Source organism: Bombus vancouverensis, chromosome 11 (assembly GCF_051014615.1).
Source record: "Bombus vancouverensis nearcticus chromosome 11, iyBomVanc1_principal, whole genome shotgun sequence".
Taxonomy (NCBI): Eukaryota; Metazoa; Arthropoda; class Insecta; order Hymenoptera; family Apidae; genus Bombus; species Bombus vancouverensis.
The window spans coordinates 7,192,849-7,218,669 of record NC_134921.1 but is presented as its reverse complement, the minus strand read 5'-3'; the positions used below and the strand labels follow the sequence as shown (position 1 = coordinate 7,218,669).

Sequence of the window (25,821 nt, the reverse complement as noted above, 5' to 3'; positions counted from 1 at the left end):
CGTCCGCGTTTCCATCGCGCCTCGTTGCTCCGATGCAAAAGAGAGAAAGCAACCGCGCTTTTCAGATCTCTTACTCTATGTATCTACTTATAGGAACTTCTTGCTCGTGCTAATTTGAACGCTCTTCACCGATACGATCTCCGCCCTTTCCACTTCTTTCTTCTCCTCGAGTTGCCAACCCGCATCGTACACCTGAAAGTATCGGCCTTCGTATCGATCGTTTCGCACGATCCATGGATCTATCGGATCCCACAGTTAAAAAATACCACGTATCAATTTCGTTTTAATTCTCCGCATCTGACTGCAATCTCAAGGTCATCGTATCTTCCACCCTCGGTTCAGCTATCTCGATTCTCTATGTATTCTTGACAAGCAGTTTCTCGCCGGGAAATTTCTGTACAACCACCGGTAAATCCTTCCCCATTCGTTTCTTGTAGCCCAGACGGGCTTACGAAGGGACGACACTCGAGTAGTCAGTGAAAAACTGTCGTAAGAAAGCTTCTGGGTGCCGTGGACGAGCGAGGATCACGCGACCTGGGTCAACCGGCACGAACGTCTGCGCCGCACGGGAGCCGCCCCGGCGCTGCGGCCGCACAGAGGGATGAAACCCTGCATCTCGGCTACGGAGAACGTTTAAGGGGGCTGGAAGAGGGTTGCGGGGCGAGAGAACGCGACACGTAACCATGGAGATGGCAAGCAGCGTCCCGAGTTTGCACGCAGGCCTGGTCCTGCGCCGCGGGTTCTACAGGATCGCACGAGTTGTGCGCGGCACAAGGGAAAAAGGGACGAGGAGAGTTCGGTTATAGGTCGAGTGCCACTCCCTGTAAATATAATTACCCCGCGAAATTGTCGCACGCCCGTGTAATACGATGCCACCTTTGCGAACTTACGACTCGCCGTCTCTCCTCGTGTTCGCAGTGTTGGTTCTTGCATTGTGGATTCTTTATCTGGTGCTTTTCTAAGGAGCAAATGGGGTTAGTGGTTTAACACGTTTTCCGCGGGATTATTTAAAAAAATAGCGTTTAATAGGCTTTTTGAAGGGTTTGGATTACACTGTGTATTTTCATTTCTGAAGAGATAAGTGAGTTAGTAGATTGGACGGAGTTTGTTTCTGACACGATAATTTGAAAAAAATGTAGTTTAACAATTTTGTCACATGTATTTACGTTTCGTCTCTCCAGTTTTTTTTTTTTTTTTTTTTTGCTTTCTATGGGATAATTCAGTTAGTGGAATATTAAATGGAGAGAAAGTTCGTTTTTCGCGCGGGAAATAAAAAATATAAAGAAATTGAATTTAAAATATTTAGAGATGTTTGGATCTATCTTTCTGTCTCCTGCTTTTAAGGAATAAACAAGATAGAGGAAGATTAAATACGAGGAAAGTTTATTTCAAAGAAATTCAATTTAATAATTTCTTGAAAACGAAGGGAAGCTTTATATTTCGCGTGGTAATTTCAAGAAATTCAGATGTTTTTCAATGGAAATATTTTGAGATAATTCAACTAGACGTTTCAAGTGTCTTAAATTTAATTGCCACCACTCCAAATAAGTAATAATGTCGTAAAATTTCAATATTGTTCCGAAACAGAGATTTCTATTAAAACTTGATTTTGTTCGATTTTCGGCTGGTCTGATTCATTTTAAACTTCCACAAAATTAATAATACGTGGAATACGTCTTATACGGTCATTTCTGTCGCAGTAGATCGATATGTGTTTTAGATCTGGCAGATTCGATTAAAATTTTATCGCGCTCCACGTTACAGCGAGACCATAAAATATTGAATGACTTCTGAAGAAACGTCTTCTAATATTTTATGCGGCAACAAAAATGCCGATAAATAGAGACTAAATTCAGCGACAGGCGTAATATTTCTCGGTTCGACACTGACTAAATGGCATTTTAGGTATTCTCAGTAACACTTTGCGTAGAACAATGGCGCAATTTTTCTTGACCGTTCGAAGACATTTAGCACGAATTGAAATTAAATTGGTCACTGGCTGTTTCTGCTCGAGCACGGCGGACATGAAGAATATTTTACGAAGCGATAAATCACTTTAACTAGTCCATAGGCTTTCGCGGGTAGAACACGTTTTACCAGGACTAGATAGCTGGGATAAATAGACGGGTGTCCTTGTCCGGCGAGTGGCGCGAATAAAGATGCGAAACGTAGTAATTCAGATTCACGGTATCGATAATTTAAGTGGTAGCCACGAAAATACCAACTCGAGGGTTAAATAACCATGTGATTCTATAAACTTGCCTGGCAATGTTTCCGTGCCTCGTGTAAGCCTCTGGAGCCGAGTAACCGATAAATCAGCCGGCAAATTTTACATCTAAATTCCCAGAAGCGGATATACATTATGCAGAAGAAAAACCTTGAATATTGTAATCTGTTGTGTACCGTAAAAAAATATTCAGCTACGGACTACAATTTAAATGAAAAGTATTTAAGAACAGATCAAAGATAAAATTCTTTGGAAGAAACGCGGTCCGATTCCAAGAAAATAAATTAAGGACAGAGTGTATTTTTGATTGTTTTACAAAGTTGAAACTTGTTTCTTAATGGAAATGACAGGCAAGAAAAGGACACATGGAAGGGAGGAAATTAAGTAAGATCCGTATTCGTGTGAGCAGAAGTATCGTGCGTTTTTGCACGTAACAGTTGGCGAACCTCTATACAGCAACGATATTTTAATACGAAGAATAGGCAATACAGCGGACGTCGTCGCCAGTCAGATTGCTTAGCTGGCGGCTCGGGTTTCGAGAATTGGAAACGCTTGTGGTCCCTGTCGCCAGCTTGAAAGCAGATGAAACTTTAAAAAATGCAAATTCTCACCAGGAAATTCGCATATTAAATTCGAGAGTCTCGAGTGTGTTTCTTTCGTGACGACGTCCAACCTTGTTCAATGCTAATTAGCCACGTCAACAAATTTAATTTTAGTCACGCGTGATAAAGACATGCCATTCAGACGCAATAGATATAGAATCTTTCAAAATATCAATCGTTCAAAAATATCAAGACACTTACCTATTTTTAACAAGATCTATTCTAAGTACAAAATTACACATAAATCAAACTGTAATTTCATCCATCAAAATTTCATTCATACCTATCTATTAACAGAATATCATAACGTGATTAAACTCACCTCTAAAACTATTTCGTTACTTGGCAAAATTCTCATCTTCAGATTTTTTATTTCTGTATTGTAAGTTAGGTTAAGAAAATCCTTCTAGACTGACAGAAAATCTTTCAACGCTAACGCAAGCATTGACATTTCAATAATAAATGTAATTGATTGTATGCACGTATGATTAGAAAAAGTTATTTATGGAAAACGATTGTTTGTCATTGACATTTTCTATTGAATATATGGAAAGTTTCGACTAGAAATATCGAAGATACGATTAGAAGAATGTGTTATAAGTAAACGTGATACTGTTTGTATCTCGTGTAACGTAACGAACGAAATAATCAACGAGAAGGCAAGCTGCTTCGGCGGAAAGACACCCGATTGGCTAATACCGGCTTAATTGACTTATGCCCCGCAACAAACCGCGCATTACGATTGAGAATCACGTCGAACAGTCAACGAGAGCACAGCTGCGGAGGAATCAACTCTCACTTCGACACAGTCGTGACCGGTACCATGATGAAAGAGTCAAAATAACATTGACGATCGGCGAAGTCACGTCGCGTTGCATTAATGGATAAATTATTGCGAAATTGTATGATGAAAATTGTAGGCGATAGACTTCCGAGATATTTGAAGATTATCGAATCGTGTGAAATTCTCGTGCGCTATCTCTTGATATTTAATTCGAAACTGTCTAGTTTGTATCCGTTTGCAAGCAAAGTAAAATTCCTGCTCGTTTCGCCTACTTTGAAAAGATTCTTGCGAGCCATAATTACCTAATATCCCAGCCTTTGAAAGTTGAAGGTGCCAGGTATTTCTACGAAACTTTCCTTTTCTTCACAGCGAAGTTTTAGTTTAATAAAAATTGGACTGGACAAAAATTAAAAAATTACGATATTTGGAAGTCTGAAAATCTGAATATCCGAGAATTTGAAAATTCGGAAATCGGAATATGTAAAACATTTGGAAATTTGCAAATCTGAATATTGGAACATTGGAAAATTTAAAAGTAATCCATCAGTGATAGACACATGCTTTATTAAAGATAAGGTATTCGAAACTCGCAACGAATGCATAAAGGAAACAATAGGTACAACATTGGCCGCATCCTTGACTCGAGACAGGAAGCCTTCTGCCACGAATACGACACTCATACATACATGTTCTCGTCCACCTAATGACCGATACTTACGCAACTGTTGCTTTTTACGCGAACGAGTAAACACTTTTTCTTTCTAAGACCGCTCGCGACGAGTTCTCCTATGACCTCACAGGAAGTGACAACCTTCTCGTTCATCGTTATAAATATCCATTCGCGTACATCGCAATTTATACATGCAAACATCCGAAGAAGAAAGCGAATTCTTTACCTCTTTTTCTTTTTTTCTTCGTTCTCTTTCCCCTTCTTTGTTGCGCGGCCTCCGCGAGTTTACGTAAACCTATGATCATCGTAAGCGCAATATAATACCCGATAGAGATCGTAGAGAACTCGGAGGAAGCACGCATTTTATCTGAAGAAGCGTCGCTTTATCTTTGACCCATGACCCCTCGCGTGAACCAGCCGGTTCTACCCTCTTCTCGATCTCCACAGTGGACACGATCATCGTCTTAGAAATTTATGAACGCGTGACAAATTACTTTATTCGTCCGTACTTCGAGAGTCGTTTGAAAAAGCGAGAAAAAGTTGTTAGTTTGATCTTTACACCAGGATTCGTAAATACCAAGCAACTACAGTGATACGCGAAAGTATTTTGATACTGACCATAGAAAACTTTGATGTATATACCGTATATATGTGATATAAAACATTTTGAAATATCTTTAGCAGTGAAATGAAATACGGCTGTCAATGTTATATTGGTAGTATTGGAAACCAATCTGAAAATGTATATTTTTGTAGACAGAAATTGTTTACAGTAGTGACCATCTTATAATGGAATAAATGTGCCAAGAATTTCGGTTCACTTCTCCAAATTGCTTAGAAACTCGATTCGTTGATTGCTTTGTGCGATACGTTACTCGTTTTATTAAACCGTCTGACACATCTTCGTTGAACTAACGCTATCCTAGACATTCCTCTCAATTACCAACTAGCCTCGCTTTCCATTTTGTTAATTTTTATTAATGTAGAAATAAACATAAATTGTACTTGTCAACGAGAGCAAAACGATATCGGAGTAAAACTTTGGACGAGAACTTGGAGAAGCCAGAGCTGCTGAAAATGGAGACCAATCCGTAGTTTTCGAATAAATGATTTCCAAGATTTCAGATTAGATTACTCATGAAACCTGGTCAGGAGCAACGGAGAAATGTTCATAAGTAACCAACTCGATGCCCGTGACCGAATCATTCGCGATGCCAGTTCCGACTCCACTCTTGGACTCTGGCCAAATATCGAAATTTTCTTCCTCGTAACGTACGACCTGCTGTATCTTGTACGATCACGAAGAGAAAACGTAAAATAAGGAGAAGTTTCTTTATTAACCTCAGTGGAAATTCTTTTCGGATGATTGTTACTTCGCATGGACTTCGATCAGACGACCCAGTGTTTGAATTTAGTTCACGTTCGCAACTTACGATGTATCGACTAATCGAATCACATGCACGTGCTTTTGTTTCAAATAATTTTCATCTTGGACTGAAAACAGTAAAAAATTAATAAAAAGTCTCTACGATAACGATTGCAATTACTATTATCAAAGTTCAAGGTCCGCATGAAGCGATGAATCTTTTTAAATGCTATTTATATGACAGACTGACGTCAACGAGCAAAAATACTTCTAGCTCTCTCAAATGGATTAACTTTTCAAAGTATAACGATAAATCAAACAGTTTGTCGGCGATGGTAATGACGTTGTTTCGACGATGACTTATTAAATTCGAGGCAGCAATTGTGTCAACAATGGTTGCTATATCGGTTTGCTCTGAAAGTTCGCGACGTGGTTGCCAGTCGAGCATGGAAATATACTGCAAGGAGCGATTAAAAATGCGGGATTAGATTGTATGAATTAGTATGGCATCTGGTGTTCACACACATGTTCGCGGTATACGCGGAAACATAGAAATTGCTTACTGCTGCTTGTCACAATCTGCTGAAATGACATGGCTCGCCTACTTCGTGCTACAACTGGAAGAACACCTAATAAACCTTGAGTATTAGAACTTCTCTCTCTTTCTTTTCTTCTTCTTTTTTAATTATCATCGTTCGTTTGCCATCTGTTACGAGCAGCGATAAACAAATATTTTAATCTTGACTTATAATATATGCAATAGTATATTTGTAGTATATAGTTAGCGTGGAATATAGATGTAATTATGCGTAAAATTTCGAATAAAAATTTTTTAAATATTTCTATAATTCAAACTAATGCTGATCCTCGCTGTTGAATCTCATAAATCCATATCGATATGAGTATGCGTTTAAGCGACAGCAAGCAAAACATTTTAGTCATCGTGGACAAGTAACTACGGAATATTTTGTATCGAAATACGCGTTACGCTTCTATTTCACGACTAACAAATGATAAACTGTTTGCAGACAGGGAACGCTGATCGACAGGGCGAAGAAAAATCGACGCCGACGAAGCGTTCCCTCCTTCTTGAATAACACCGTTATCAACTTCCTGATATACAAAGCTCGTGTGAGTTGGCAGTTTCAATGAAAAGCTCCTCGTGCATCGTAACGTCTCGTATCTTGTCCATGGGTAAAGAGAAGCTCTCGCGAGCCGACGTAAACGAGGCACCTTGATAAATTTCTTTCTTTGAAAAACGACCCATTCGACTTGCGATCGGAGAGGAACCGATGGATCGAACGTTCTCGACGTTATTGAATCAAGTTTCGAAAGCAAATAGGTGCAATAAAATTGCGTGTATCGCGTGCATGCATTGGGAACCAGATACGTCGCGTCAAGTCGATGAACTTGAGGACTCAACGAACTGGTACCTCGCGAACAAGACCATACACGTGCTAAACTGGTTTCACCGCCGGTGCTCCTCGATTCCGTCTGTTGTACCGTAGTAATCGACCACGACATTAGGCGCATACACGATTCGCCGAACAAACGGAGGCAAATCGCGGCCGACCTGCCTCCGTTTTCCTTTTCGTTCACCGCGGACCATCAATTAGCAGCCAGGCGACAACTTGTCGTTCGTAACCGTAAATAAACGCCTCCACGATCCTCAGCAACCGCTCGTCTGCCTCTCCTACACGCTTTCGCTACGTCCACTGTACGTATGTATATTAAAAATTTACATCTATAGGCTCATCTGTGTATCTATACAGCGGACAGTCGACTCTCGAGTGTCACTGATGAGACACGTTGACCAAATGTTTGTACCAGTACGTTTCAGAGTGAATACAAATAAAGGGGGCACATGCTCCTTACGTTTTACCGACGGAGACAGAGCAGATTCTTTCATTCATCTTCGTTTTATCTTTCATTCAACGACAAGACAATCTTTACACAAATAATATCAAAGTAGACGTAACGATCGGTTCGTGACTTTTTATACGCTGATTAAATAGAATACACGTTACTCGTATCTGTAAATTTCTTCTTTTAACTATTGTTTCAAAGATAAATTTCAATAACGCGATAGTCTATCAAGCGATCGTGTCTACTTCTGTTCGCTCGGTTGATGCAATAAAATCTTTCACAATAACGATTTCTTATTGTTTGTTTTAAACAATACACAGTTTATATACATATATGATTTCACAATAACAAATTTTTTACGAAAATGAAATATATGATATTCCTTTCTCGATATTGCTTATTTTATTTAGAAGCCGATATATATTATTGTGATGCATTGCGACGGTATGCAAGCAAATACCGTTTATCTAATCAATTATACCGTTGATAAAATCATCGTACTCGTATTATCTCGTCGATCTACCCCAACCAGGCGGGTGTGAACCGATCGTTTCCACCGCATTCCGTCCTTCGAGCGCTCGCACGCCCTGCTCTCGGATTACAAGCGCTCACATGATACATGTGTACTTCCGCGAAAGAGTCACTCGATGCCGGTACTCCTTCGCCTTCGTCTACGTTTTGCAAAAGCAGGCGACAACGACGCTTCCTGATTCTCGCGTTTCCCTCGTGGCGGTTTCATGCGGACGCGTCAAGAAACGCGCGATCCATCACGACCTACGAAATCAATCATCCAGGGCATTCGACTGAGAAAATCGACTGGGATTTTGTTTCGTCAGCCGATCTTTGCTTTCATCAATAATTCCTGACATCGACTCATGGAATGAATTTTTGTTTCTGAACAAATATATGCAAAACGTATAAATTAAATTTGCATAAATTTAATTTGCGAATGGATATTTGATCTGAAAATTATGGCAGTACTTGCATATTATGAAACTTTGAGTGAAATCAATAGAAGAGAACAATATGTTAGGTTGAATTCTGTTTCATAGTTTATTCACGAAGAATATCAAGCGAAAGACTATCAGGAAGTTTTTGGATAACGATGAAGATGAGAGGTAGTTTTCAAAATTTTCTTTGAATTTTTAATCTCATTATTATATATCGTTCTACTTTTGTTAATATTTTTAATCAAAGCTCTATGAAAAGATTATTTATACCAGTTTATTAATAATCTCACGAATTTCTCAAATAGTTAATTAAAAGAATTTTTTAACTTTCCAGCGGAATATTAAATGTTGACTCCAGTAACGTAGTAAGATTTCGTTCTCGATACAACGTATTACAAGCTTTCGTGTTAGGGTTGTCTGCAATAATCGAATAATCCGTAGTAAAATAAATCCTAATCGTGTCCAGTTAGCGAAACGCTGTATCAATAAATCGGAGCACGAATTAATCGATCGAGGTGTGGCACGACTGATCTCACTGTCCTTTCCACTTTATCTTTGTTCCATCCTTCTTTTTCCGCTTCGATCAACAGCTACGAATATAAATATGTATAACAGCATGCCTCGATTAAGCTTAATGCACGCTAATGCACGCTATATTCTAAATTGTAGAATGTTTAAACACAGTTCGAACCACCGGCAGTCTCTCGTAATTCAATTTAACCGAGCAGCACAAGTTATAATTTACTTTCCGTAATGCGGTTTCCGCGGCGAGTTTCGCCTCGGCCTCGGCCTCGGCCGGGAGAGCACTGGTCGCTTAATTTGTTCGAGAACTTGTAACTATCTTGCGTCGACACGTTCCTGCTCCGGTTAATTGTTAGTCGACTCGTTTTGCACGTCACAGAGCTGCATCGGCCACCCTGAGAGAGCCGAATACAACTTTCCAGAGCTACAAACGGAAACTCGTGTTTCTTCGATTCAACGCGAAGGTCGGAGAAAAGTCCGAGTTCAGGGGGAAGTTTGTACCGGGATCAGAGTTGGCGATACCCTTTGGCACAAATTGCGAACGGGGCTTCGGACGAATCGCGTCCAAACACCGAGTTTTCAAAGGGAAACTTTGGAATTTGTGGCACACAGGAGATAATACACAGACCAGATTAAAACTTCTAATTTCCTTTTCGTGTAAAGACATTTGGATCGTGACCGTATTTTTTTTCTATATTTCTTTCTTCTTCCTTTTGCCATTCCGCGGAATCTTCGTGCCGCCCTTTGGGAAAGAAGGAAGTTTCGAAACCGGCACTCTCGGGATTCGAGGCACGGGGGAATTTAATATGCGCTCGCGTCCTCAGACACAAAGCACGTTCGACCGCTTGCAAAGCGGATAGCAAAAGACGTCCCGCAACACTCGTTTATGGTATCTAATCTCCCAGTGACAGACGTTTCTCCATGGCTTTTTCCCGCGTGTGTGAAAACCCGTGTGCGGCTGAAAATTCCGCGCCAGGGTAAACGCGTTCGCCGCGATAAAGCTGAACCGAGAATAGATAAATAACGTAAGGCGCCGGGAGGTCGTGATACGTATTCGATACATATTCGCGAATCGTGCGAGGAAGTTCGTTTTATGAAAATATCAGAACGATCACGGTATATTTTCAGTACATTCTTGACAAGTTTATGCCGGAGATAACGTTTGAAATACCGATGAATTGCAAAAATTATCGCTGTTAGAATGGTAATAAAACAAAGATTACAATATGTAATGCGGAACGTATCGAGTTTCGATATTTAAATATTTTGATAGATAGCTATTATTAGTTATACTTATATCGTAATTCACCATGCGTTCTCGAGCCATGACATCTCGAAGCCCTAATGCGTCAACAAGTAATCTACGGTTTCATAATGTTGATGGTTTTACGAGCGAGTCGATATAAATGTTTACGTATTCATACGTAACGCGGATAAAGTTTTGAAAGATCGTATTGAAGTTTGTATTTAAATGAGCGCTAGACAGTTTTAGGAGTCTACGTACATAAAGGCAGGCTTGACGACGTACGGTCTCTATATTCTATTAATATAACAATCGAAGATAAACGTAACGAACAATTAAATGCCGATGAACCGCTGGAAACGATGATTCTTGCTCGACAAAAGAGTCACGATGATATTTCCTCTTTTTTTACGATGATATTCCAGACTCGACGAGGATGTTGAGAATATTTGTAGCATCGTGTGTTTATTGAAGCAATCTCTATTTCAAGCGTGTTACACGACAGAGGAATTTCTTAGAACGACGTTACATCCGTTTCACTTACATCATTCCATGGATAGCTCGCCGGACGAACCGTCGTTAATTATCCATCATTCGCCCGTCATCGCTTCGATCAACTTTTCCAGCCGGTTCACCGGCGAAATTCTCATCCAGCTATGAAAAAACTCACCGTGTACGTGACGTGATAGTTCCGTTGATGCACGTCGCCGTTACACTGAACGGTAGACAGCATGTTGACAGCTGTCAACCACGAAAGAACTGACTGACGATCAATTTTCGTGCGCACTCGAAACTCACTCCGACACCAGGATCGACGATCGTAATACGGTCATCATTTTCGATCACGCTGTTCCCTCGATTGGATCATCGCTTCTTTAACATTCAACCGGAAGCGCATACTTATGCCAACGATTTCGTACGACAGTCATTTTATTCCATTCCATTCAGACTAAACGATGAATTTAACTAATTCTCTTGTCTCTTTTAATGTATCGTTTTGAAGTGATAACGAGGAATGGGGGGGGGGGAGGCGGGGGAATGACGACACTGAACGATGAAACGGAGAAAGGACGCGGCACGTTCGATGGCAAAAGCCGACGGAACTCGAATGGAGCTCGTGTCTTTCGGATCACGCACGGAACGTATAGGTTTAGGTATACGGAATGCGCTTGCGCGGTGCCCCGGCGAAGGCGCCCCAAGACCACGCTTAGTTTCTTCTTGTTCTCCACTTCTTTCTCCCTGGTCTTTCTTCCTCAACTAGACTCGTCCTTCCTCGCCGCATTCGTAGCCAACCCGTTGATAACTGAATCGACGACCATCAAACAATTTCTGCGCACGCTGTTTCAATTTTTTATCTATTTCTATGTCTTCCGACGACTGATTTTACTCACCGTAAAATTATTCATCGTAGGACTAGGATTATTATAAATCTTTGTAAAAAGTTATTTTGCAAAAGTGTAACTTTCGATCTGATGATTTTCCAAACGTAAAGTTAACAGTTTTGAAATATAAATAGACCAGAATGTATGGAAACGGTACCCTAAAACGAAATTTTGGATCATCCGTCGAAAGATTCCTCCTTTTCGTTTCTCCATCGTGATCCATGGAAGGATACTTTAAAAGCATTCGAAGTTTGATTCGAAGTTGGGACGATTGGTTTCTACGATCTCTTTCGGAGATTGAATATTTTGGCTATTCCAAGTTGGATTTTCCGTGACTATCCTTCGTCCGTCTTTCGAATAGCAATCTTGAGAACTTGGATATTCGAGCTCCATTTGATTTTCGATATTCTTCAATCTTTCTTTCAATTCGCATGTGGGATACCTTGAAAATTTTCTACAGGAAACGACTATCTCGAAACGTGTTTATCGAAACTTCCAACAGAACACAGTTTATATCCCGTTTTATAGAGGAAAGCCCGTGGTGATAAATACTCATGACTTGTTCAGATTCTTTCGCAATTTGTTATATTTACTCGTACAATTATAGCGGATCTGTTCCTCTGCAGAAAGTATAGATGGTAGTTTAAAGAATGTGTTTGTTTTCCGGAGCCCACAAACTCATATTTTAGTATCAAAGTTGACAATTAACGTTTAAGATAGAGACCGAAAACACGAAATTACTAACTGGATTCTAATAAAGCTTAAAAACCCTGTTTCTTTCATGTACAATTGAGGAAATTCCTGGAAAATGAACCTACAGTAAACATCATAATTCACATTACATGGTAAATTTGTAATTGATACATTAGATCTACGATGAATATATATTCGGGTTATTTGTGTATTTCCTACTTAAATAATAAAATTACTAAATTTAGATTGAGCAACTTGAAGATACAAAAAGTGCATAAAATACGCAATATAAAGAAATACGTAAAACATTCAAAGTCTACTATTCGCTATAATACTTACTAGGTGAGATAATTTTTTTTATATGTCCTACTATTTTAGTTATATTTATACCGTGTTTATTATGTATGTAAAAATTGAAACATTTCGTCTTGTGGATGTTCGTTTTATTCCTGTAGTTGCATAACCCTGTGTACTTTAATTAGCATTGGCTAAACCAACCAACGTTATCATACATGGCATCGTCGAAGAGGATAATATTTACGACGATGAAAGTGCTGTGAATTATCGATACGGAACAAAAACGTAAAATATCTCGAATCGCTCCTCCTGCGTCGTGTGTCGCAACAGTATTCAAATATAAAAAGACAGGAAAAAGAGATGATCACGAGGAACGAGCGGTGATAAAGCAAAGCTAGGATTTTCAATGATTATTTCTTCTTGCAGAGGCCTCGATTATCGATACGAATTCAATACCTACCATCTTTGTCACTTTTATCGTTTCGAAACCGGTTCGTCTGGCCACAGATCATTTGTCTCGATCCGCTGGATCTTTCCCTCGATCTTGGTGTCGTGTCATCGTCGACCTTGATCCTCGATCGCGTTCTGATTGCTGGCAATTGATCAACGGCGCCTTCGTTAATTCACGAAAACTGGTCCTTACGTATCTTCACGCAGCATCTTCTTCTTTTTTGATAGTCATACTTGGTAATCAATGAAACAAACTGATGATCGATCTTTCAAGAAGAATTAATGTCGCGTATTTAATTAAATGGGTCCCCTTAATTCTGTGAGACGGTTGAACAGATGAATGTATTTCATTGTGGCAACCCAAGTGATTCAGCCAAGTCTTCGTTTCTACATTGTTAATCTTCGATCATCGGCGATCAATCATGATTGCTCCCGGTGATCGATATTGGAGAGGTTGATATCCTTGTAGTATCGTTTTCAAATATTTCTATCGTATTATAATTGCAGATAGACTATGAATGTTTGGATTAAAATATAATCACTAAAAATGTGGAATCTAAATGATGATTTTTTTCGTTTCGTTTTTTTTCGTTTATTCGTTTATTTATTATATATCATAACGGTTACTTCTCATTTTGGATATTTATATGTTCTTTGCTTTCGATAAATAAATAATTTTAATAGTCGGCAAGGAAAAGAAAATCTAATTCGCTAAATTTTTACAAACTTTTCGAACTTCCAAATTTATTAATATTCAAATATTTCAGATATTTCAGATATTCGGAAATTTGCCTTCCGAGCAAATTTTTAATTCCCTTAATGTACGAACTTCATACAACATTAGCATAAATGATCGTTAAAATCTATCGATTTACTGTAATACCCAGTCAGTCATTTACCAAACACTTGCAATACCGAAGTTTAATTATATATTCGTATGTAAATACAGTCGAACATTGGTCGAAACGTTATCGAATTAACCACACTTCGTCGCAGTTACGCGATAAACGTTTCACCCCGACATGCAAGGGTTAAAATCACACGCAACAATGGAGAACAGGAACCAAATACCACGATAATAATACAGTTCGACACTTTCAACCCATTTCCTGCGGGCATTGTATGAATAGAACTCGATCACCGGTTTACCTGCGTCCATAATAATAATAATAATCGTTGGTTAAGTTCCCCCTCCCCCCAAAAAAAGGAAAAAGAAAAAAAAGCGCACGCACCGTGCTCGTGTTTCGCCACCCACGCTGTTTATCGTGTTGGCAAAATACGATAAACGAGAGTGCGTGGCAAGAATGAATGTATCGAACAACGTCGATTACAGAAAAGGAAAGGGAGAAAAAATATGGCAGACAGAAAAAAAGGAGAATCGTTTTACGCTCCACCCATTTGAATTCTTTATCGACTTCACGAATCTCCGGCGTAATTAGAAGATACCGAGACGCGTGTTCGTCCAAGATAGCCGGTTTCCAGGTGAGCCTTTGCCATTGAAACGAAACCTCCAAACGACCGAATGATATTTTACGACATGTTTAAATCTTTTTTATGCATATGGATGTCACGCGGGAGAAACGAAATTCGCATCGCGCCCGCCGGGATGATTGCATTCGTTCCGTGCAGTTTTGAATTGCGCGCGAAATGATAAAGGTAATGATACGGTCCTATTATGTATGATATTCGAAAGGTAGTGCTCTGTGTGTTAATGTTCCATGATATTTGTAGGTTGGAAGGTTTCCAAATTTGGTTGTCGAAATATTTGAGAATTAAAAAATTTCCTACTTCGAAGATGTGAAAATTTTGATCTCCAAAGATTTGAGAAACTAAAAGTTCGATATTTCAAAGATATGAACACTCAAAGAATCAAAACTTCGAACATATACGAACTTGGTGATCTAAATTGAAAAATGTTAATTTGAAGATTTTGAAATTCTAAAACTTAAAAACTTAGATCTTGAGAGCCCGAAAATTCCGCCACTAAAAAATAAAGTGTTCTTCCTCCCTCGGCAAAAACAAACCTTTAATGGCCATCAGAGAATTACCGAGACATCGATACACCCTAAGTAACGCGTTATGACCAATATGTTTTCAAAACGCCTGAGCCAAGTTTTAAAAGACAGCCATACTGAATAACCGAGCAATCTTAAGTCACTGTTCGAGACCAATTAGACCATCCATATGCAAAACGATCCTCAAAGTAATATGCTTTGTCGCTCGTTTATATTTCGAGGAGATTCGCGAATAGCGGATAGGGTGGCGCTGGAACATTTTTCACGCTACCAGCGCGAAATTCAGCGGAGGAACGAAACATTAATCGTTGGCCAGATCGGTGTGCGCCCGTGGCGAGAGGACCGGAGATGTCTCGCATCGGTTCATAAATTTCGATGCACTTAGAGAACGCTCGCAGCCATACTTTTGGTACATCGAATCGTTTCAAACTTGGTGGAAAGGGTTTGAACTGGAGTGGACCCAGACGATGGGAGAGACGATTCGGCACACGATGACAAATCGTTCACGGGAAAGAATTCCATTGATCCAAGTGCGAGCGACGACGCACGAATAAAACTTCCGATCGTCGTGAATCTCTGGCTACGAAAGTCCGACGTGTATATGTCGCGCGATACATATTCCAAGAAGTTTTCGCCGATGCTTGAGGAAGCGGGTGAAAACGTTTGGATCTCAAGTGTTCCGTAAACTGAAACTAGATTCCAGGAACATGCGTACTGAAATGTTACGTTCAAAAGTAATAGACGCGAAATCTTCGGAAACAAAAGAAGAGCGACATTGTAGTCGTTTTAATCCTAGTTTGGACAATCTTTCGAACTATCGTACTTTGCAACGAAAATATAACGAGACTTTTTGAATATCTTCATCCAATATCGAAGTTTATACAAAAGTTTTAAATATTAAAGCTTCAGGCTTATCTACATACTTCTTAAATAATAGCTGGAATATTATGGTTGTGAACCTTTAATTCTTATCGTCGAGTTCTTGTCATAATTTCGCTCCAAAATAATACATGACGTAAAGTTTTGCTGATCTACAATTAGACCGAACCTTCTCATTTATAAGCTATAAATCAAGATCCAAATTTTTACTGAATCTTTTTCGAAAATTAATTATTTCTATCTTATTGGACAAGTTCAAGATTAATGGAAGATTGTTCGCATCTGTCCGAGATTTTATTCCAATTGAATGACAAAATTACAAACGATGTTTATTCCATTGATCTTCCTATAATCTTACTGTAATCCATCATACACCGTATAATCCTCTTTGGACAAGTATCACGTGACCTCATAATTTCTTTTCAAAAATAGATTATCCAGAGGAAGCAGACTCTCATCGATAAGATAATGCATTGACTGTCTTTCGAATGGAAACAAAGTAAACTTCAAGGATTAAACGCTCAGTCCGCTTTGCTAAAACGTTCGAGGAGAGAACCAAGAACGAGTGGAGAAGCCGCACAAATCTTCCAAGTTCGCTAAAGACGCCGTAATCCGTAAATCAAGACGAAGGATCACTCGCACGATGAATCCATTTATTTTACAATTTGTTGGCCTTCGTCCAATTCTCCACTGTATACTTCGATACTGTTCCGATAAGTTTCACGTAAATTTAAAGTCGCAAGAGTTATCGCGGACCTTCGTATTCTTTACAAAATAACGGTCAGTGATCGAACCAACGATACACGTGTCACTGTATTGGTGAAGTTTTAGTGAATTTTCGTATCTGTGCTCGATCTGCTAGAGTTCTGCCAATATTTTGAAATTTCACTGACGTTGCGGTAAGAAAAAGCCATTATGATCACGCGGATAAAACTCAAAACCAATCTGCAAGTGTATATAGAAGTTGCAACATATGCATAAATCTCATGTATCTAATTTTCAAAATATCGATCTTCGTGCCTTAAAACTAACACTTTGTGATTCTACTCGTGCAAAAATCATACGTTATAAGAAAAAGTTACAAATTCGGTGTGTTCCAAAACGAAGTTGAGCCCTTTTGTGTATAATCAGCTTTGGCTCGTGAATAATACGAAGGTGAATATATTAAATTAAATGAAATTCCGATCGAATAGTTGGAGGCAGCTTGTTTGCTGAAGCATAGTAACGGAGAGCGAGCACGTCTAAATTTAACCGGAAGTTAGAGGTAGCCGATAGTATGAGGGAACGCCTTGAACGAGATTACGGCTGGTGGCTGGCGTCGAAGTGGCCGCTTCCCTTTTTCCTTCTGTCGCCAAAGATCGAACCCAGCTACCCCTTTCGAACCGTAAATAAATCCATCCAGTTTACGCGTGCCAGGGCAGATGTTGCTCCGCTCGTGTCTCGGTGACGAAATGAAAACAGTCCAAGCATGGGAAACGTCTTTTCAAAGCATGGACAGTTCGAGAACAGGCTCGATTATGCACTTTCGAAAGCGCGTTATGTTTTCTTTAAGTGGATACTGCAGGCAGAGTTTATTCGTCTGTGTGTGTTGTTTTGAGTATAAGATTGTTGGAAGATTTAGATGCTTATTCTGCGTTTGGTTTTGTTGGGAATTCGTGGTATTCTAAACCTGTTAGCCAAGAAAGACGAGGTAACTTGTCATTCGAGTTGCTAATCTCTTGGATATAATCTCTTTATTTGGAGATTTCCTGTCTTTTTACGTTGCCTGTCGTTTCCTCTTCGAAATAAATTACAGTAGGACTCGATTTATTGCAACAAAGTTTCAAGTTTAGCGCTTGATTAACTTAATTTCTTTCAGTCGAATCTACTTTTCTGAACCTCGAGTTTCTATTAGATAAATAAAAATAGTGGATACTGAGAACAATTGGCGAACTTCCATTATATAAAGCTCAATTTATAAGCTGTTTGTTCCTGATTTGCCCTAAATACAATTGTAAACTATCTGTCCTTCGATATGTCCAGGAATAGAAGAATTAAAATCAACCTAATAGAAATTGATTTGTCCTTGTTCATTTTTAACTCCGCGATTGTAGAAGTTTTTCCTTAAGGAATGATTCAATTAACAACTCGTATACCATACACCCACTAAACGCAGATTTCTAACAGAAATTGCTCGGTGTACCTATCAAACAAATGTTTATCGAACAACACCCTATTCGCAAACACTCGTCGATTTATAGAAAAATGCGGTATACGACCATTTATTTTCATCGAACGTGTACGAATGCAAACGAAACGCGAATTTTCTTTGATCTATCGGCATTGCTACGAACGCCTGCAAATGCTCACAATCGTTCGCGGTTTTTCGCTTTCACGTTTTCACCGAAATAAATTTATTCATTCATACATTATTCTTAAACGTTTGAAAGGAGAGAAAAAAAATAAAATAGAAGTGTATGAAATAATTGTATAGGTTAATCGGCCTATTGTTTCATTGTTACGAACAATGTATGTCATGAAAAAATTTATGGCGACTGTTACATGAACGCGAGCAGAATTTTGTTGTTCGCCCGTGTTTGCAGAACATTCGCCTAACAAAGCAAGCGATGCAATTAAGTTAAATAAGATTAATGCTCGGCGTGATGCTACAACTTCAATGGCGAGGCATGTTTCCGCCGGTCTGGTGCAAATTCGTACGATCGCCCGTACACGAGACAACGCGAGATTAATTGCATCGAAAATGCAGAAAGGGTTGCGCGTAAAAGGAAACAAGGCAGTTTTGTTCTGGATACCCTTTACTCGATATAGGGCTTATCCTATTTGCCTGCATCAATTTTGGAGATTCTATCGCCGTATCGGCGAATCCGTCACATTCCATGTTACCCTAGCGGTAAATACGAAAGTGTTGAAACTTAACTTTGAGACTTGGTATTTGAGCAAAAAGCTGTCGAGATAAAAGATGATTGTACCTAACGATATAACACTAATCCAGTAAAGAGATATAAAAAATATTTTTAGTAATAAAATTTCACCACTCAATATTTTCATTTTGACAAATTTAAGATGTGATACCTTGTATCGAATCGTTACTACTGGCCAGAAATTTGAAATTATGCCATGTTATAAAATTCAAGAATTTCGAAGAAAATCAACCAAGTTTTTATTAAAACATTTTTGTAAAATGTTCATCAACTAAACTAAGTTGTTATTGATATACCTACGTAGCAACAATTTAAAATAATAATAAAATTAAATCGCTGGTGTATATCTTATAAAAGATATATCATATTCATTGCTATTCATTTCTTCCTATAAAACAATTTCAATTTTTACAAAATATTTGATCGTGTATCGTTTTTGTTGTTCTAACTTCGACGAGACTCAACTGTCGTTCAAAATTGTCATCTAATAACTCATCAAACGAACGTGACGTCCCACGACAATGTACTCTGTAAAAAAATCTCTAAAGCTAGTAAAAAAGTAACATGCCTGTACCCAGCTGCTAAACAGCGCGCTGCATCGTGTTCCGTCAACGCTTTAACGACCTCAACCCTATTTTCTAACCCTCGGCAAGCACTAAACGATCAGGACGTGAAACACGCGCGGCGGTCCCCCTGCGTTCAATGAACCGATGACGACTGGCAGCTGCAGGATTCTCAAGGACCTCCACCGCTTCTTTTTTTCAGCAACCCGAGCCCTCTTGACCTCGTGCCTCCCGTTTTCTTCTTCGCCGACATTACCATAAGCGGTAACCGATTTCCAAGCAGCCGAAAGAGACGACCTCCCAACGAAACTCGCGACACATACTCGTGAACTTTATTTATTGTCCTCCTCCTTTGACTTCGAAGAAACATCAAGGTTTAAACCTTGCTCAGCAAAAGTTTAGCATTTAGGAAAACAGCCAATGGGATACATTGATGATAGGAGGCTTGTCAGTAGAGATAACGAGATAGCGGAAATCGTAAATTTAAACAACTCATTTCCAAAGGGGAATGTTTGAGAAACAGATGATAAGTACTGTAGCAATATAAATAATACAATTTTTTGTGGCGTTTTATTGATTTCAATCAGTTTAGGGCTATCACCAGACACATCCTGCATAGTCGATATAGATTTAAAAATTTTCCTTCTTACAAATTTATGCGAGATTCTGTTGGTTTCAGCGCTATAGTTAAAGACTAGCATCGAACATACCCTGCATGGTCGTTACGGGATTCGAGTTAGGATTTACAATTTTCCTTGTTTGGAGCGGTAAAGTGTTGGATACCTCGAATCCCCGCCGATGGATTTCTCTGATGATAAGCTCCCCATTGATGTTCTACATCTCCTGATGGGCGTTGTCCTAAATACCAAACTGCAGTCTGTTGTTCTTATCCGTATTTCGCATCGTCAGACTCTTAAAAACGGTACGTGTGAGCGATACGGTGTTAGTAATTGCGATAGGATCGCCCGATTAAGACGTTAATTAAAGATTGACCGGCTGTTCGTTTTCTCTCGTTCGCGTGGAAGAACTCCTGGTGGGTTAATTAACTCGTGCCACGACCAACGTGGCCGGGTATTGCGCCTGGTAAAAAGCGTTTAAGGATTAATCATGACCCGGTAAGACGAGCTGCTCACCTGCGCGTCTTGGAAGCCTCGCAAACGACCCACGGAACATGCTTAAGTCGCGAGGGTAGTGCACTTCTTTGCATGCTAGAAGACTGGCAAAGCCAGTCGACGTCCTGATTTCTGGCGTCGCTAATGAAAGAGAATCTCTAATGCGGTTGATTGCTCGGCCGATCGCTACCCTGCACTCTGATTACTTTTTTGCACCCAATGAATGTTGGATTTTTTTTTTTTGCCTTCTATGATCGAGCAATGAATATTTTATTTTCAAGAAATTTATGAAGAATTCGTGAGCTTGTTCGTTATTCGGTATTTTATCTTTCGGTATTTGCTGAACAGAAGATTTTTAGGAATAAAAATTATATATTCTTTGAGAGAACCATGGCTGTCAATTTACAATTATTGTTCATTAAAATTAGTCCTATCAACTGTAAGAAAGTTATCAATACAGATATCTAAAACATAGTCATTTTCCTCTAGTTTTAGTAAATTCGTATACCTGTTTTTAGTATATAATTTAAGCAATGAAGAGACTCAGTGCAGTCATCTCTTATTACAAATTGTTCATGATTGTTTAGATGAATCAAATGCATGTTATATCTCGTACAACCCTTATTCAAATACAGATATATTATTCGAATACCAATATCAAAATCGATCATACGATCTGTCTCAAAAAAATGTTTCCCAATATATAATTCGATTAGCATTTACGAGACGATCGTTTAGGAGCATTCAGCCCGAAATAGTACGGTTATAATGTTTTGACGGTGGTATAGACGTCGCGTACCAAACCGGCGCATCGACTAATCGGCATTAATGCGATAATAACGTCGAGCTGCAATCGTACGTGCAATTGAACGACCGTCGATAATCCAATTGGACTTTACACCAATTGGATGTTCCGATGGAAGCGCGGCCGGTCGTTTAATCGACGCCACCGTATATACATCGTTGTGGTTTTGTTTCCATGGTCGGACGCCTGAATTCATGCCACGATAGTAATCTACTGGTTGGTCGTAATTGCTTAATTAGGTCAGCCGGGCAAAAAATAAGGATGGGATCATCGACGATTCTCCGGGAACATACAAATTGTCGTTGATGTCACCGAAATATCGTTGGTACGCCGCTTCTATCGGAATATTACGGTTAATCTCGTGGTGAGCATGATCTCCGCGAATGAAAAACAAGATTATACGCTCAACGATTGCGACACTATCGGGATGTTCCCTTGATATAACCGTTTAAAGCGGATGGCTTTAAAACGAAATTACTACGTACTTTTCTCTCTTTTCCTCGTTTATCTAAATTCCAATATCGACAGTTTTTATAATGAAACGCTGACAGCGGGTAGATTTTAGTATGCAACAGGTTAAACGTGAATTTTTCCGAAAATCTCTGCACGTTCACGTTGATCCGCTCTGTCAGTTTCAACGTAAAGAGATCCCATATAAATCAACTAATTTCTCATCGAACCCTCCTGACCCAGAATTAAATTTCACTCAGCCATGCGAGTACAATGCCACTATAGTGAAGGGTTGCTCTACTCTATTTCAGCTCCACGATTGAGTTCAATCGGATACAGCTCGAACGTCCGATAGTCTCTTACGAACAATGATGTGCATTTAATTGTACGCCTTTAGGAACACGTACATCTAACACTATACAGGATGCGCGTATACGTTGTCTGTACTTAGATTTCCAGCTATCCATACTAAAAATTGAAAAAGAAAATTTACCACTCGCACATTTCCTAGGATTTGCTTTTATCGGTGATTACGTTTTAGGATTTGCCTATCTAAATACAAAAAGCGAATATTTTGTAATAACGAAATAATAAATAACGGATTTTTCATTAAATAAATAAATATTCATTTAAAAAATGAATTAATTTTTAGAATTTGTCCATTCAATGTAGAAAGTGAATGTCTATTAATTTTTTTAATGAATTTATAACTCCTGATGGGATAAAATAAATTGTAAGGAAAAAAGTGAGAATCATACACAAGTGTACACGATCTCAAGTTTTATAGGTTTCATGTGTTACATGGAAATGTGGTTACTACCGGATTCGATCGGTGATACATTCAGGACGATGCAGGAAAATACTAACTCAATTCTTCGGTGTATATTCGGGGAAAATCCGGTCGTCGCACGTGAGAACGTGGTCGTCTACGAATTTCGATTTTTGTCCCGAATTCTAATTCAAAACCTCGACTCAGACCCTCGAGATTTACGTTAGGGGAGGATGTATATATCGAGATTTCCTCGGTCTCTATATAGGACAGGTGAAATGTTATTGGTCCAGAGAAGCAAGGGACCTGTCAAGCTTTGTTACGAAGCGTTTCATCGGATGGCCTCAAACTTTTTTACACAACTTTCCCTAAAATTAAGTATATCCTCAAAATAAGAACACAACTCTTTGTATCATAAAATGTAGCTTGGCAATTTTCATTTATAAATTAAATCCTAGCAATTCCTATCCATAACAGTTTAGAAAAAAAGCTGTGAAGTTTGAAGGAATTAAAAAATTGTTTTAATAGCAATTCTTTTAATAGGAATTCTGGAATTTAAATTAAAATCTTTTTTATCCTGTAACAAGCTAGAAGAAAAGTTCTGAGATTACAGGAAACTAGGAAAGAAACCTAAGAACCTTTTAGCTTAATAAGGTCGCAGAACTCTAAATTAAATTCAAATAATTTTTGCAACATGTAGCAATGTAAAAAATATTCTCAACTTCAATGAAATTAAGGAAGCAGCCCGGTAGCCTAGTAGTTGTTTAAAGATTTCTATCACGCGCACGATATTTCACTGGCCCTTCAAGTGAATCAAACTGACCATCGCATCTGGCTTCCCTCGTGCACCAAGTTACACTGGTATTTTGTGAATCGCCGACCCGGGTCACGTTCATTCATGCCTCAAATTTGGTGGCCTTTGAAACGGTTTGACGGATGTGAGGGGATCGATAACAGGGTCAGAGCTACTTACCGCGACTTGTTGACTGTTAGTCGGACTAGGGCTCGGACTGGGTGTCGAATTCGGGGTTGAAATTTCGCCTGACGTGGGAGATACCGAGCCTGTGGTGACGGGGCCAACCGTTGGAAACGCTCGAGCCGGATCTGCCTGCCATTGCTTATGGATTTGCTGCGAGGTATCCCGGAATCTAGCACCCTACGGATAAAGCAGCAAATCGTTAAAATTCTACAAACGATTTACGACTAATAAAATGCGCTAGAATATCGAGATTATTCTAATTATCCTGAACCGAAATAAAAAACAAATAAACGTGTCTTTAATTAAACGATATAAACCCGTCTCCTTTACAACATCGAATGTATCTTAGTCGGAAAATTCTGTAGTTACAGTATTAAAGTCAATTAATTACCGAATTAAAAGTCAAAATGTTTTAATTAGTTTTTAGTCCTCGCAAATGTGCGTACTGTATAACACATTTTTAGCAGAAATCAAACTACATATGTAAAAATATAGTGTTCCTTTAATTTTGTTTAATCTGAACTGTAATTTTAAGTCCGTAGTATAAGAAAGATTTACTAATCACGAATTCTATGTATGTATGTGAAATATTCGAACGTTTTGCTTCAGGTGTAGTGTGATAGCAGAATGTATAATATAATCATTGGAAGATGATAAAGCAAGATGAGTTAAAAGTGTCGTCAAAAATGACGAATGTTAAACATGCGAGCCCTCGAGGAATCAGACCGCATGAATCGTTTACGCACACCTCTATATATCGTAAATCGTACGATGACACACTTCGATTAGTTGCGGATATTTGCCTTCGAACAATTGTATCGTGAACGATCGCTCGGCACGGTCCAGTGAAAAACTGATTTCGAAAGGCGCATTCATCTACGTAGTCGTAACCGAAACGAACCTCTCCCAAATGAATTACCCTAATAAGAGAAATCCTTAAACAAGAGAAAACCGTATATCACGCTACTTCGAATTTCAAAGGTGTTTAAAATAGTCGTGTTAGTTCTTTTCTTTAAACTCTGCCACGGTTCTTCTAGTTCTACGTCTTGATGACGTCTCCTTTTCTCAACAAACAAGGAAAGTTTTAAGAAATGTTTTAAAATACAACATATAAAAATATAATATAAAATAAAATATATCTTTTTAGACATATATATTGTTTGCAAACTCAAGATATTTTGTCATTCTTCCTCTAAAGTTAATGATAGAAAAATATAATTATCTCGAAAGTAACTTAAAGGATATAATAGCCTCGCAGAGTTTTCATTTCAAGGAAAATTTTGATATTTTTTCGTATTTTTTTACGAGAATGAACTACGGTATGCAAGAGGATTGAAGAAAGCAGCCTGAATGTAATTAATGTAACAGATTTGGTATTTCTACTGTTAAGGAAGCATGTACTTTATACCTTGCGTGGAGGTTTAAGGGTTTCAGATATTAAGAAACAACGAAGGATCGCGTGCCACGGTACAGCACGGCCAAGAGGAACATCGTTGCTCGTAGTACGGTAATTACAGTTACGCAACAACCTGCTATAGTAGCGATTAGCATAAGAGTATAATGGGAGGCGTAAGTGGAGCTACTTGGTGTACACCACACGAAAATAAAAAAAACACAGTCGTTTCTCTCTCGAAGGCTCTTGAAATAAAGTATTTTTCCATAGCAGGATAAAGAATCGACAGCGTCGAGAAATCCTTTCGTGCCGCGTCGAAATTAATTTCATGACGAATGAGGATAATTCACGGGCCGGCGCTGCGTTTACCCTTAAAATTACGAGCACAATGTGCGCAATTTCTTCCATCGCGCAGTGGTTAATTACGCGTGGAATTGCACCGCCCGACGAAAGAAAGAATCGCGGCCGCTGTTTTTCTACCAGGTTAAATACACCATACAATTCAATCTTCTCTAAATTCTTCGTGCGTTTTTATTCCTCTTTCCCTTCCCTTTTTGTTCTTCCATATATCTCTGCCTTTTTTCATCCCCCCCTTTCTCTAAATAGAGGTGTTAACCTGAAACGTGTTGAAATTTTGGAATATGAAAATTAAGAGTGGAAAAAGAAAAGAAATAATCGTTCGTGGCTTGTTATTTTATTTGGAATAAAACATATCTCGTGTTTCCTTCCTTTCTGTCGAGTTGTACATGAATTTCCATACGCGCGCTTCATTAATTCAACAACGACGGGACTCGTTTAAAAATCCAATCGTCACGCATGTTTTTACATGCAGAAGAGTCTCGCGTTCGTTTCACCAGACTTCCATGCGAAAGACGATCAATCT

At 38.9% G+C, this 25,821-nt stretch overlaps 1 protein-coding gene across 13 annotated transcripts in view; it reads right to left on the bottom strand.

Annotated features, from left to right (window-relative positions):
* by (focal adhesion protein tensin) overlaps positions 1-25,821 on the bottom strand; it is a 180,557-nt gene that overhangs the window by 55,922 nt on the left and 98,814 nt on the right. For 9 of the 13 annotated variants that reach the window (XM_033326979.2, XM_076622788.1, XM_033326977.2 and 6 more), the window contains one exon: positions 23,540-23,722. The exons of 3 other annotated variants lie outside the window; for them this stretch is intronic. In XM_033326979.2, the coding sequence (XP_033182870.1) occupies positions 23,540-23,722 (183 nt within the window). Of the gene's footprint in view, positions 1-10,900; positions 11,269-23,539; positions 23,723-25,821 lie in introns of those variants that run through there. One more of the 13 variants, XM_033326989.2, reaches the window with a different exon arrangement.